General features: G+C 52.0%; 1 protein-coding gene across 1 annotated transcript; it reads right to left on the reverse strand.

Annotated features, from left to right (window-relative positions):
• Nucleotides 1-1,070: 1,070 nt before the first annotated feature.
• On the reverse strand, nucleotides 1,071-14,243 carry PSMD3 (proteasome 26S subunit, non-ATPase 3). The gene is made up of 12 exons (XM_054593834.1): nucleotides 13,855-14,243; nucleotides 11,379-11,569; nucleotides 9,902-10,039; nucleotides 8,342-8,478; nucleotides 7,273-7,463; nucleotides 7,015-7,118; nucleotides 3,580-3,694; nucleotides 3,359-3,478; nucleotides 3,116-3,219; nucleotides 2,702-2,857; nucleotides 1,709-1,759; nucleotides 1,071-1,550 (listed from the first exon to the last, which is right to left on the reverse strand). Exons 1-12 carry the CDS (start codon nucleotides 14,069-14,071, stop codon nucleotides 1,473-1,475), a joined length of 1,602 nt encoding a protein of 533 aa, XP_054449809.1. The 5' UTR covers nucleotides 14,072-14,243; the 3' UTR covers nucleotides 1,071-1,472.
• Nucleotides 14,244-15,302: the final 1,059 nt, after the last annotated feature.

Consider the following 15,302-nt stretch of genomic DNA (forward strand, 5'->3'; position numbering starts at 1 on the left):
AGTTTAAAACATGACTTTAATGAAAATTAGGGATATTGGAGGATGAAAAATTGAAGTTGGTGATAAACAGTGTCCCTTGTCAAACTAAAAGGACTTTGTGGAACCCAGAGTGCCAGGCACTGGGTGAGGCCTGGGGAAGACACAAACGCCCGGACCCGTGTGGCTCAGATGGTTGAGTGTTGTCCCACAGAGCGAAAGGTGAAAGAAAGGTCGCCGGTTCGATTCCCAAAAAGAACTCACAACCTAGCTGGGAAGGCTTTCACACCAGCTGCCTTTTAAGAACTGTTTGATTATGAAGTGGCCCAGAAGCCAGAGTGCTGTGTGGACACTCACTCGGGAGGCAGGGAGAACACACAACAGAGGCATCCAGTTAAATGAGAGGCAGAAACCCCCCAGCCATGTTCAGATGACAGAACTTGGCAGGAACAAAGGGTACAGGCGCAGCAATGCCCCAGCTGCCAGCCAGAGAACACAGGAGTGATTCCAATGACCCAACAGGGGAGCCCTGCTGTTGGCGGGGCGGGGGGGGGGGGTGGGGGTGGGGGTGGGGGTGGGATGGAGGCCCAGGCTGGCATTTCCCCACCATACGCAACTGGAATAGGTGGGCTGGGGGGGGTCACAGGAAGCCCCCTCCAGCCTGACCTCAACTCCACTCTCAGTGAGGAGCCCATCCTCCAGTCTATCAGGCCAACATAGCAAACCGCACCCCCCCACCTGCTGTAGCCTGGAGGGAGGCCCTCCTCCTCCTCCCCAAACCTCGCCCGAGGGTCGGCCTCTCACCTTCTACATCCTCTAGAAGTCTAGATTCCTGATTTTAGGCCAGCAGGTCACCAAATCCAATCCTTTGACAGATAAGGGAGAGGAGGCCGAGTGCCTTAGTGACTCGCCCCATGTCTGGGAGCCAGTTAGACGTGAAACAGGGCCCCCAGGCCGTTTCGACCCCCCCGCCCTTTGCCGCCCTCGCCTCCCCCTCATCTCTGCTCTGTGACTCCTGGGGCTCCTGCTCCAAGACCAGGAAAAAACCCCAGCAGGCGTGACATTCAAGTATAGTCATTAACTGATACACAAAGAACTTTGGAGAACTTTTTATTGTTTAAAAATCATAATTGAAGCTTCAAAAAACATATAATCCGACCCATGTCCCAATTCAAGTCCCTTATGCCCTGGAGGAGAGCACAGGTCTTTCCCTCCCATCTTGCTGCCCACATCACTAGCCAGGACCCTGCCCGGGGAGGCCACCTGCCCGCCCCCCTGCCTGCCTTGTGCTGAGTCGCCGGCTGGGGAGGGGCCCTGGAGTGAGGTGGGGGTGGCTGGCTCTGCACATCCTTCACCACCACCCCCATGCTCCCCGCACGCACCCAGGCCGTGAGCTGTGTGTGGGAAAAGGGGCCAGTTCCCTGGGCAGGGGACCCTGAAGGGGGAAAGATAAAGAGCCAGTCCCCACTCACCCCACCCCTCCCCAGCCCCCCAGCTCAAGGGAAGCTGTCATCATCATCTTCTGCCATCTCCTTGGCAAACTCCAAGTCTTGCTGCTCTCGCTCACGCCGTTCCTGGGGATAGAGACGGGGTGAGGGCGTGGGCCGAGGACAGTCGGCTCTCACTCAGTGCTTCGCCAGGAACTGCCAAAGCTTTACTGCTGCCCCAGGCCTTCCAGAAACCTCTCCTCCTCCCTTCCTGCGGGGAAGTTCCATCTTCCAGTCACACTTACCTCTGCCGACTCCAAGTCCTTGTTGTAGGATTTGGGTGGAAACCTCATGGCCTGCAGCAGAGCAGAGAGAGAAGCGAGCTGAAGAGGAGGTATTAAGTAACACACACTCACTGAACCAGGCACCAGGGTGTAAGTTAGGTTACCCAGCCTCCAGTTTAGTGCAGTGGGGCAGCTGGGCATGGAAATGCATTCCTGCAATACCACGGTGTAAATTCTACAAAGAGAAATGTAAGACTCTGGAGGTATAAATGACTAACCCCCTGGGCTGGGCAGGCAGGGGGAATGGCAGCGAGGAGGAAAGGAGGATCGGGCTGGTTGTGGGAATGTAGGAAAAGCAGTCCAGGCAGAGGATTTAACCTGTGAAGAGGTCTGGCCTGAGTTCGGGGGGCGGGGGGTGCACGGGGGAAAAGAAAGACGGGGTAGGAAAAGGAAGGGGGAGTAACAGTGGAGACTGAGGCTAGAGACACAGAGGGCAGATCACACAGGGCCTGCTGAGCATGCCGTACCCCTGGCTTCCGGGGGGAGGAGGAGCCAGGAAAATACAGAAGCCCCGCAGGACCAGCACCTAACTCCGCGCCTGACGCAGGATAAGGGCTCTTACAGCTTGGACATCACTAAATGCCTTAAGGCAGTGATTCCATTTAATCGCGTCAACCCTGTGAAGCAGGTAGTGCAGGTAGTATCTTACTTACCAGCGTCACAAATAGAGAAGTAGAGGCTCAAAGAAGGCAAATGACTCCGATTTGGAGGCAAATCTAGAACCCTAAACTCTGAACTCCGTCCTCCTTGGCAACTAGACTCCTTAAAAGCAACAGAAGGTGCCAGTCCCACAAGCAGAGTCCTCTGCGCCCTGCTGGCCCTGCCCTGACAGCAGTTTCACAGACACCGGCTCGGAGCCGGGCCCCACACCACAGCGCCCTCCGCGGGGAATCCACGAGCAGGGAGGGCGGGTGCGCTGCTGCCTGCTGGCGCCTGCCACCAGGCGCTCCTCACCTTGACGGACATGTTGTGGATGTCTAGGCAGAAGGAGATGCGCTGGTGGAAGGCGAGCTGCGGCTCTCGGGTGGAATAGATGTCAATCATCTCCTTGGACTGCACGTAGCCCTTCTCGTGGTTGATGCTGGCCTCAATGACGCCGTCCCGGATGGCCTGCGGGCCCCCAGCGCAAGGAAAAGTCACCAAGGAGCCCATCCTCTAAGTCCTAGAACATCTTGTCCTATCTCTCTGTCCTTCTTACACTCTCATACACTCTCTCTCTCTCTCTCTCTCTCAGCTTCCTGGCTTCAGTGCATGCCCGGCACCCCTGAAAGTCCCACTGCCTTACCCACCCCCCTCCTCGGCCCATTTCCTCCCACCCCCTGAAATAAGACAGGAAGGTGACAGCTGAGGTGCCTGAACCAGCCCCACCTTGGCAACAATGAACTCTGCATCCTCTGGGCTATCCAGCTGCAGCTTCTGGGCGATGTCAGCCAGGGAGATCCGGGAATAGGAGAGGCTGATCATGCGCACACCTGGGAGAGGAAGGCGCGGTGGGTAGGCAGGGCACAGACCCTTTGCTGCCCTCGGACACCCACAGGACTGTCCCTGTCCCTTGGGGAAGCCTGGTCTGGGTCCAGCTCTTCCAGTGGCCGCTCAGGCCCCGATCCGTACCTGTCTTAATGACGTTGTGCCGTAGTCGGATGATTAGGGTGTAGGTCCCATCTGCTTGGAACTTCTCCCCAAACTGATCCAGGACCTGGTTGAACTTGGCTAGGTTTCCTGTCCGGACAGCTGCAGAGTGGAGAGGAGGGGATCAGATGACGCAAGTGGGTACCCACACCAGAGGCCGCAGTGCCAGGGGCTCTGGTGAGCCCTGGGAGGGCCAGGCTTACCTTGGGTCAGAAGGAAGTAGGGCATGAGCGAGCGCTTGAGAGACGGCTGACGGAACTGCAGCCGGTCCGGGATCTCCCCCAGCAACAGCTCCACCACGATCAGCAGCTTGTGCACCTGGCAGAGTGTGACACAGGGACACAGTGGGCGGGAGCGCCACCCGGTGGAAGAGAATGAAATGGGGCTTCCATTCAGTCAGCTATCCTGGGAAATGGGGACAGTGGCACTGAGATCCGGCCCACGGAGAGAGGGAAAATCCCTGAACCTGTGCGGGCGGGGCAGGGCATCAAAGCTCTGCCTGCGGAGCAGGGTCCTGGGAACATCTGACCCCTTGACCACATGCAGCCCCAAGTGTCATTTCACCCGGCCAGTCGGCGCACACGCTGCTCTGAAGTGGTAATGCTCTCAAGTATGGGACAGGCCAGATGGGCAGGCTCTATGGCTCAGACACGGTGAGGGGACAGGGCCCAGAGACCTAGGGGATGGAATGGGAGTCAACTGAAGATGGTTAGGAAGGTGGGTTGTTACGGGAGGAGAGGAGGTGAACGATGAGTATAACTAGTATCTGGGTAGAAGATGCAGCACAGGGAAGGGGCCTGGCAGATCCTCAGCGGATGAGCCCTGTATGGACACCGGAGGCTGGCTGGAAAACCGGGCCCTTCCCCCTTCGGGGGCCCAGGAGGTGCTTCTGAAGAGCACCTGCTGGGGAGTTAGCACCGGGCAAGATGACGACCCACAATTAAGGAGCTTCCCACCAAGCGGGAGGGGCAGGAACAGACAGCTAAGCTGTGTGAAGAAAGCAAGTGTCACGAGGGAGGCAGGGGTTAAAATGGGCAGCAGGTGATCATGCCCACACTAGGTGAGGACTCTTTGCCCTCCACACGCCCCACAAGGTGGCCCTGTCCCTGGGAGGAACCGAGGAGTGAGGGGAAGCCCAGGGAAATGGTAGAAGTTAACATGCCTGAAGGGTTCTGATGAAGCAGGAAAAGGAGGACATCGCAGTCAAGGGAACAGGCTGGGAAAGAGGCAGGCCAAGTGTGGGGACACCCCTCGCCGGAGGCTGGGGGGCTGTCGGGAGAGATGACTGGGCCAGTCTGGGGGTGCGCTGCCCGAATACCAGGCTGGATGCTAGCCTGCATTCACCAGCTAGAAAATGCTGAGCAACCGAGTTCTCGGTCTCCTCCTCCCAAAAATGAGTACAGTAGTAACAACAGTAATGCCTGGCCTGCCTACCTCATGAGACTTAGGATACTCTACTGGGCAGGCAGTGGGGAGCCAGCAAGCTCCCCGGGAAAGGCAAACACGGGCCTGGAGCTCTGTCGAGCCAGGCAGTTGTGTGGAAGCTGGGTTGGTGGCAAGGGGGAGAGCGATGGCCGGGAATGGCAGCGGCTCAAACAACGGCATTGGCAGTATCAGGGAGGAGACAAACACAAAGGACATGGAGGCAAATCAACACACAACTTTGTGATAGGGAAGGAGGGGTGGGGGGAGTCCGAGATGACCCTGCGGCTCCTGACTCCATCGGTCGATTGGGAGAACAGAAGGGCCAGTCAATGGGCAACCAGAGGGGCCTGTTTTGGGTGAGCCAAGTGCAAGGCATCAGCGGGTATCTGTAAGGGGTAGGTGGTAAAAGTTGGACCTGTAGGCCTGGTGTTCATGGGAAGAGCCAGAATTAGTATTACGGGTGGAACCGTGAGCCCCCAAATTCATGTTAAAGCCCTAACTCCCTCCTACCTCCGAATGTGACTATATTTGGAAATAGAATCTTTGAAGAGGTAATTAAGGTAAAATGAGGTCAATGAGTGGGCCCTAAACAGTGCGATTGGTGTCCTTATAAGAAGAGATTAAGATACAGTCATGCGCAGAGGGAAGACCATTTGAAGATGCTGGATGATGTCCATCTATACAAGCCCACGAAAGGCTCTCAGAAGCATCCAACCGCACTGACAGCCTGATCTTGGACTTCCGGCCTCCAGAACTGTGGTGGAATACACTTGTTGTGGAAGCCATGCAGCCGGGGCACCCTGTGAAGGTGGCCTGGGCAGACTGAGACAGGGACGGACTTCAGCGAAGCAGCACGGAGGTCAGAGGCGAGCTATGAAAGCAGTAAGATCGCCCAAGCAGAGAAAGTGGACTTTACTATGGATGGCTAGGCTTCCAGAGTGTTCTGCAGTGGACTCCACTGTACACTTGATGCCGCTCTTCTCCCATCCCCGCCCTCCCCACTGTCACTTACAGGCAGCTCCTCTGCTTCTGCTCTCTGCCCCGCTCCTTTCCACTTCTCTCAAGGCCTGGACCCGTCACCTACTTGCTCAAAGTCTCTCTGGGCGGGAAGTCCCCCCAGCTTTCCTCTCCCTCTCAAGCAACCATCCCATCTCTCTCCTGCAGTCCACTGGCCAGTGACCTCGCTCTGGCTCTCTCTGCTCCTTCCTGCCACCTGGCCCCACCACAGTTTGAAGACACTGCTTTATCCTTCGACACCTGTCCCCTGGTATGTGGACACCATCTGCATGTCAATCACTTGTATTTTTAGTGATTTTTACAAAGAACTTTATTGTATGTCCAGTATTGTAAGCAATCTAACATCCTGCACATGTACCCTATGTGTGTGAAAAGCAATTCCTTTCAGTGAAAATTACTCCCATCTTTCAAATACCAGATCAAATTTAGTATTCTTAAGATCTCTTGAATTATTTGACCAAAACCAAACCTTTTTTTTCTATGAACTCAACAGAAACAAACCAAATCTCCTGCTACATTGACCTAATCACTGTGTATTTTTAATCTAATCTCTTTCAAGGGCACTAGGAAGTTGGTACCATGTTAAGGTGGCAGCAAAGGCTTAAAGCTGGGAAAGGTGGGTCTGAATTCTGGCTACTAGGCCCTCAAGCCTTTCTGAGTCAAAGTTCTTTCTCTTCGAAGGCAAATAACATTTCTAATCCCTCTTTTTTATTCCGCACAGGGCCTATGTACCAAGGCCAACACTCAAACAAAACAAAAAACAACCCTGGGTGCCTGAGTTCTCAGGGGAGGGGGAAGAGGGATGGGGGGAGGCGCCAAGATTGATTGGCATCAGAATCAGTCAGCCTTCTGGAGATTTCCTGGGCTCCCTGGCCACAGATGACACTGCTCTCACACGGGCATGTAAGGGACCAGGTAGGAGCCTGAGGTTAGTCGACAATCCATGCCCGTGCCTGGAATGACTGTGAGGAGGGCTGGGGAATCTGGAATATTCTAAACCTGCCTACCAAGGCCTGAACATAAACCCACGGGTGCAGGTGGCGTCTGCTTACTGTGCCCTGAACAACATTGTGCATGTGACGCCACCTGTTGGATAATGAAGACTAAGGAAGCCTTCCCTGGCTCTCTACGCAGGGACACAGAACTAAAATGTTATCAGATGGATAAGTGGCGAAGGCACGAGAACCGCTGCTCACAGTCTGTTTGAAGCCGACGGCTGTGTGCTGGGGGGCCTTGCGCAGGGCGTTGGTCATCGTCCTCCGGGCCTCTGAGTACTCCAGCTGGATGGCTTTGATCCGCCCTGGGTGTGGGGAGGAAGTGCGGATCAGGAGAACGGCACCTCCAAACCTCTTATAAACCAGGGGGCCAAACGCGCCTCTTAAGCACCACGTTTTTAGAAAATGTGCACCTAGTGAGCCTGAAACACCTTCCGATGGGGCTGGCCTCCTGCTCACCTGTGTAGTAGAGGTACCTCGCCCACTCGTTGTTGTTGGCCTGCTCCGGGAACACGGACTTGGACACCAGCTTCTCGGCCTGGTCGTACAAGCTGTAGTGCAGGTAGTTCCGCAGCAGGAGGTTCAGCAGGGTGGCCTGCCCGTCTGCGTCATGCCGGAGGGTGGCTGTCCGGAGCCGAGCATGCAGGAAGCTTCCAGAGGGAAAGGAGGATGTCAAAGGACTCAGAAACAACTCTTCAAACTGCTTCTGACCTCTCCATTCGCTCCCAATTCCAACAGAGGTGATACAAACTGCTTTTCTGACTATTCACGGAACAGTCAGTGAACTAGTCCAGGTCCACAAAAAGGACAGAACTCACCCTGAGGGAGCCTGCAGCCTAACGGGGTGGACAGAGTGGCCGTGCTAAGTAAGTGCGTTAGGCCGTCAGAGAAAGCCGGGTAAGTGCAACGCGGAAGGTGGGGAGGGTGGTGTTGGGGTTTTAAATAGCTCGGTCAGAGTGGGGCTCAGGGAGAGGAGCAACTGGGAAAACAATCAACAAGGCTTGAGGGAGGTGGGGAGAAGAGCCTTCCGGGCAGAGGGAAGAGCCAGGGAAAAGGCCCCGGGAGGAGCGCGCCCGGCAGGCCCGAGGAAGAGCGGAGGCCAGGGGGCCAAGGAGCGCGTCGGGGGAGCAGTGGGAGGTACAGCCGAGGAGGCAGGGACAGGGCCAGGGCGGGTCGGGTCCTACTCCCTACCGTGAGGCCTCTGGCCTTTCCCTGAGGGAAGCAGGGAGCCACTGCAGGTCTCAAGCAGAGGCGCGACATGTTTCCAGCCTGTCACCCCACTCTCGATCTACCAACCAGTCCTGATGTGGGGTGAAGGCAGGAGACTGCAGGACAGTTCTAACAGCTCAGCGGTCACCTCCGGTCTTGCCTCTAATATCTGCCTCTCTTCCGCCCCTCGTGCGGTAGGGCATGTTAACCACCGTCCCCATTTCCTGCGGGGCACTTTACAGCCATCAGCTTGTCGCCCTCTGCAAGTCTAGCTCTGTGGCAGTGACTGACCACACCTCCGACCCTCGGCCACCTGTACCTGCGCACCACATCCAGCTTGTCCAGGAACTCATAGACCCGGGCGTGGTAATAGTAACACTTTGCAGCCACCAGGTCCAGCGCCCGGCGGTTCTGAGTGCTGATCTTCTGCATCAGATCGTCAGAGATCTTCTGCGCCTGGAGAGGCAGCCAGAAGAGAATTGAGCGGCAGTTCTTCAAAAAGTTAAAACACTGAGCCATCATAGAGCCAGCAAGCAATTCCCCTTCCAGGCATATGTCCAAGAGAATGGGAAACATTTGTTCACACAAAAACTTGTATACAATGTTCACAGTAGCAGTATTAATAACCAGAAAGTAGAAAGAAAGTGTCCACCACCTGATAAACAAAATGTGCTACATCCATATACTAGAACATTAGTCAGCCTTAAAAATGGAGTACAGATATATGCAACATTATGTATAAATCTAGAAAACATTATGCTAAGTGAAAGAAGCCAAACCCAAAAGCAAACTATATAATCGCACTTATCTAAATAGGAGAATCCGTGAGACAGATCAGTGGTTGCCAGAGGCTGGGGTAAGGGGAGAATGGAGAGTGACTACTAATAGGGATGGTGTTTCTCTTCGGGGCGATTAAACTGGTCTGGATTTGGGTAGCGATGACAGTTGCACAACCTTGTGAATATACAAAAATCCACCAAATTGTACACTTTAAAGGAGGTGACTTATATCTTAAAAACAACCAGTTGCAAGGAAAGGAAAAAAAAAAACAAACCAAAACAACCCAGGGAATTGAGGCGTGGGATCTGTCATTTCTTTCTTTTTAAAAAGTTTTTATTTATTTTTTGAGAGGGGAAGGGAGAGGGAAAGTGAGGGAAAGAAACATTGTTCTGTTGTCTCTCACATGCCCCCAGCTGGGGACCTGGCTGGCAACCCAGGCACGTGCCCTGACTGGGAACTGAACCAGAGACCTTTCAGTTCATAGGCCGGTGCTCAATCCACTGAGCTGCATCAGCCAGGGCAACCTGTCATTTCTTGAGCATGCTCTTGGGACGGTGGATATGACTGACAAAGAAGCTGGCCCAAAGTGGAAGGACTGGTGGAAATGTAATATAGTATCCAAAATGGAGTTGTTCAGCTCCATAGTGAGCTTTTATTAAAACATTGTGAAAGCTACTATGTACAGATCATTATGCTAATTATTTTTGCATATTATTTAATACCAACAATTTTATATTTGAGCATCATTTCCCCCACTTTATGTACAACTAGGAGAAATTAATTTGCCTATGGTACAGCTGAGATTTGAACCCAGGCCTTTTGTCTCCATATCCCCTACTGCCCCCAAAGGAATCCACTTTGCTGGTACTGTGCCACAGCCAGGTATGCAGAGTGACCACTGCTAGCCTTTCCCTTGGTGCCTGAGCAGGAGGTGAGGGGTCTTCTCTGGCCGCAGGGTTAGGAGCATTCCCGCTAGGGAAAGAGTCGGGGGATGGTTAGTAACAGGGATTATCGCCATTTGTTTCACGAGAGGCAATCTCTCCCGCACACGCCTCGCACTGCTTGGGGCATGTGAATCACTCTCACTGGTCCTACGTACCTCTTTGTAGCGCTTGCTGTTCATCAGGAAGATGACCGTGAGAAGTTGCAGATAGGCTTCCACTTCAGGCAGGAGGGGCGCTGAGGCAGCTTTTCCTGTTCGGGGACGGAACTGTAGATCAGCTTCTGTGTCCATGGGCTGGGAGAGGACAGGAGTTACCGTGGAAAAGCTCAGTCAGATCAATCAACCAAAAGTGTATTAAGCACTGACTATGCATGGAGGACATTTCAGGAAATATCAAATGCTTAAGATGTACCAAGACTTTCCTAGGTGCTGGGGATAGAAAAGATGACAGTCTCTTTGTAAGGGGAATGAAGAAGGCTGGCAATACAATACAATACAATACAATACAATACAAGAGAGCTACAGGAGTGTAACAGACGATGTTACAGAAGCAACGGGGACGAGAAGGATGATTAAGACCCCTCACAGAGCCTACAACCTAAGTGAAGAGATTAAACCACTACACCTGGAACTACTATAATTCTACCAAGACAGGTTTAATAAAGTGACATAATTCTAGAGATGAGATGAAGAACAATGAGACAAAATTTTTTCTGTGTGTGGGAACTGACTTATACATAATACTTATTTTCAGATCTAGTCACCAAAACTAGAATGATACGAACAGCTCAAAGAGTGATCCTGTTGGGGAGTTTAGGGAGGTAAAGGTTAAAAACCATTCCAGGGGGTATGGAGGTGCAGCTTTCCCCCTTCCCCTGACAATAAACTCTTCATCATTCCACCTCAAGGCATTTTCTGGGCTTCCCACATCTATGGAACAGGCTGTTTTAAGTGTACAGGACCGTAGGGGCATGAAGGCGGCTGAAGGGTAAATGAAGTCTGAGATGGGGAGGGACCTGGGCCACGTACCAGGAATGATATGGGGGATTTTACAGACAGAAAGGGAAAGGAGAGGCTCCTCCTTGGCACAGAGACCGCTACCAATCAAACTACATCGTCAGCCTTCATTACGTGCCAGGCACCAGTCTAAGAGCTTTATACATACTCCTCCTCCGCCACATCCCCTCAAATCTGTTTATCACATTTACCAACTGAAGAAAATGAGGCACGAGGGGGTTATGTCACTTGCTCAGCTCAAGTCCCACAGGTACCGAATGATAAGAGTTTGGAGTCAAATTCAACTCTGCCTCCAAACCCTGTGCCCTTCACCACTGCTGTATACGTCCTCCATGGTGAACCTCAGAGGTGACGAGGTGGTGGCACTTTCTCTGAGGACAACGCAGATGTCACCCAACTGGAGCAGAGGGTCTGTGTTGGGAGGCAGTGGGAAATGAGTTTGGCTGGAAGGTTCCCGATTCTCAGCTCCTTTCCCTGACTCGGAAGGATAACAATACCAGGCAGGAGGATGGCTCTCTTGTTCATGGGCAACAACCATTAAAATGGGCGGCTCTGTTTCATTACTCTGCTTCAACATGTAAAAGATAGGTCTTTAGGATGCGCCTGACTCACCCACCTCTTCCAAAAAGGACAGCAGGAAGTCTCGAGTGGTATTATTTGAGGTGAAGAAGCCGTGTACAGCCTTGTACAGAACATAGTGGTTGAGGCGGCGCGATGTGGAAGGCAGCATCCGCAGGGCCCGCAGCACGAATCGAGGCTCTTTGCCTGAAACTGCCTTCTCCAGCTGTTTCACGTGCTCCTTGATGTCTGCGAAGGACCAGTGGAGGAAAGCAAACATTATTTCCACATCCTTCTATCCCTCCCGCCCTTGCCTGACTCCAGGCAAGTAGTTCTAAGGAGCCTTTTACAAAAGGGCAGGATGTGGCCAATCACCTCTTTTGCCCCAACAGGGTTAAGCAATACTTATGGATGCTATACAGTGATTGTAAGACATCACCAAGAGCCAAAGAAAAATAGAGCTGGGTGTGAGAAGGAGAAGAGGATATCAGAAACAGGAAGAAAAAGAAAAAAAATGAGAAAAAAACACAGGGATACTTATTAGGTCTCTAAATAGAAAAATACTTTCTAAATGTAAACAATGGGAGAAATCACATACACACATGACTAATGAATTTGATCTCAACAAAAGAATAGTATTTACAACAAATGTGATCAAAGACTTATATTCTTATTCTACAAAGACCTTGTATAAATGATTAAGGCAAATATGGGGTGAACAGGACATTTCTGCTAGCATAACGTAAACCAGAACAGTTTCTCTGGACAATCCCTATCTAAAACCTGAAAAACATTTCCCTTTCGACTTAGGCATATAATACAGAGATTCTACACTGAAGAAAAAATTATAAAGGTAGATGAAATACTTGGGCACAAATATGATACCTATATAGCTATTTATAAGAATAAAAAACTGGAAATGACTTAAATGTCCAATAAGGGAATGCAATCAGTTAGTAGTTTCTTAATTACCTATGTTTACTTAGCATAGGATGCCTGGATCACATTAATGATAAAATAATGATAACAGCTAATATTTATGGAGGGTTTACTATGTGTTCATCACGTGCTAGGCAGTTTTAAGCTTCTTCATCTTCACAACAACCCACTGAAGGAGATACTGTTACTCTCATGATAGAGATGAAGAAACTAATTCTAGAGCTTGTATTCTCAGCGACTACATCAGGTCATGAATGTTTCGGGAACAAACTGAATACTGTGTGCGGATATGTTAAATAAAAGCACACAAAATCATCTGTATTTAGTTATGCCTGTTCCAAACTGTATATGCAACATGATCTCAATTATGGGAGAGCAGCTTAAAAATTCATAGGAAAAAACGGTAACCATGGCTGATTTTCCCCGACCCACACTACACTTGAGACTTCTCATATTTTCCAAAATTTATACAATGAATGTGAATTACTTTATAATAAGAAAATGCAGAGTTTATAAGAAACATATGCACATACCCAACAGGTAATGCTGAGTGGCACTTTTGCCCCTGGCTATCATTATTTAAGGTAAAAAGACATTATTAGATGCTGAGTCTGTTATCCAATTTTAGAGTAGGAGCGGATGCAGATGGCACTATCCCAGCCTCAAAAACACCACCCAGAAGCCTAACTTTGCTTATCTCAATGTTTTTGAGCTAGTTTCTCAAGCAGTTAGGTAGAGAGAAAACCCAAGAAATAGTTCAGTCCCACTTGATCCAGAACTGAGGAAACAGCACCAGGCTCAGAGTGGGAAGCTCTCCCTCTACGCACGCCAAACGTGGAGGGGATGCTCTAAGTGGGAAAGGGGAAAGGTGAACTTGGAGGAACAAGAGGAGCGTGCGAAACTGGGAACAGGCACCTACGAGAAAGGAACGGGGGACTGGTATATAGTTTAGATAGAGAGTGTTAAGAACTTAAAGATGCTTTCTAAAAAGTTGAAAGCGTGTCCTGTGTTTAAACCCTTTAGAAACAGAGTAGGAGCAAGGGCTTGAAGGGAGAGGGCAAAAAAGATGGGATCGTTTGGGAACCTTAGTTACATAAACAAGGAAGCAAGATACTAGGGAGGAAGGGCTCTTTTAGGGGAGTTTGCTAAAACTAATTAAGAAACCTTTGGACACACTTAAAACTCAGGGGCCAGTATTCTGCGTCACCCCGACCCCCTTTACACACATAAATACACTCAAATGAATGGCTTCTAGGGGGACCAATCATCTGTCACGGCGCCATAGAATCAGTCTGGTGGGATGTAAATGGGAGCTGGTCAGAGGGGAGGACTAGGAAGAGGGAGTCTACAGGCCCACCCACTGAGTCCCAGCTCTACCTGCAACCCCGGGTTGGGAAGGTGTGGCCAGGGGAGTCCTGAGCCTGGAGTAACTGGGGCTAGAGACAGGACTGTCAAGAGCAGTGGGGGCGGGCACTTGGAGGGGAGTGATCCTTAGGAACAGGGGATGGTGGAGGCTGCGCTGGGGTCCCAAGAAGCTGGATCACCGGTCGCTGTCACCCGTGATCATAGCACGTCCCCGGCCCAGGCTCTCGTACCCTCCAAGGTGACGGTGTCCAGCTCTCGCTGGGAGTGCTCAGCTGCCGTCGCCGTCTTGCCATCAGCCTCCCCAGTTGACCCCCCACCTGTCGCCGCCTCCTCTTTCATCTCTACATCCTGGGGGCCGGGGGGCGGCGGTGGTTCCTGTTCCCCTCCGCCGGGCGGTGGCTTCGCCTTGTCCGCGCCGCGGCGGCGCGCCGAGCCCTCCTGCTTCATGGCACCAAGGGTCGCGGCCTAGTCCGGAGACTGAGGCCGGGGCCTCGCGTGAGCTCTCGCAGCACAGAGCAGGAACCGAGCCGGGCCTACACACGAGCGCGGGACCGCGTCGGGCCGCACGATGACGGAGCAGCTGCAAACCCCTTCCCAGCGCTGGGTCTGCTGGGAAACGCCAGGCCCAGTGGGCTGATGGCCGAGTCAACAAAGGGGAAAGAAATCAACAGCCGAGGTGCAGGATGGGGGCGGATCTTCGAGGAAGGAGCTGGGAGGAGCCTGTATGGGTTTGTGGGGCTTTCTATAGAGTGCTTAAGTGTGTTGATTTTCTTTTACGTTCCTCCCGAGTGCGTTTCTGGTGCCTATCCACCAGAGGTCCCCTCAGGCCCCATTCTGGGTTACACCGGACCCTAAGGGCACGCCCACTAGCGTGGGGTGGGTAGGGCCTATGGGAGCGCAGGGCGTGTTGTCGTCACGAGTTGCCCGGCGGGTTTCTGCCCACACTCGCTCAATTTGACGAGGCTGAGTCGCCTTCGAAGTCCGCGAGGCTCACCTTCAACGGCTGCCTAGTGTATTGCGCGCGAGGGAAGAAAGGAAGCTGGGAAAGAAGCTGCGGAAGAAGAATGCGGAGCTAGGCTGTTGGGCTTAAAATAAAACTGAATTATGGTATTCAGCGTTCCTTGTCCTATTTTAGCTAGTGCTGAAAATAAGACATAAAAATCTCTGCAGCCTGGAAATGTGGATAGGGGTAGAGTGCATTTGTGTACAATGACTCCAGTTTTATAGTTTAGGGATACACTATGTATGGCCCAGGGCTAGTGCATTAGGGGGCGCTCCCCCCGCCCCCGCCGTGGTTAAGTACGGCTGCAGAATGCAGCCTGCTGGAAGCTGTGCTCCGGGCTCTCCTGTACTGTGACAGCATATTGTGAAGGCAGAGGAAAGAGGGTGAAAGCACCTGTTACCAGAGGCTTCAGGGAAACCGTTGGGGCACCTGTATGCATCCAGACAGACGCTGTAGTGAAGTAGGGACCAGAATAATAGTGTACTTAAGGGGAGCCTGAGAATCCCCCAGAGGAAGGAAATTGGACCAGAAATCTTGTTCTCTTATTTGACAAAGCAATCCTCCAGTGATTGTGCAGGAGGAGGACACACATTTCAGTTTCATAAGACAAAACAAAGACTCCCTCCCTTCTGGGAAATTTTTTCTCTTTCATCAATGAAAGTCCTGAGTTTTTAC

Source organism: Pteronotus mesoamericanus, unplaced genomic scaffold (genome assembly GCF_021234165.1).
Source record: "Pteronotus mesoamericanus isolate MK-2021 breed Mesoamerican mustached bat unplaced genomic scaffold, CSHL_Meso_final scaffold_476, whole genome shotgun sequence".
NCBI classification, from domain to species: domain Eukaryota; kingdom Metazoa; phylum Chordata; class Mammalia; order Chiroptera; family Mormoopidae; genus Pteronotus; species Pteronotus mesoamericanus.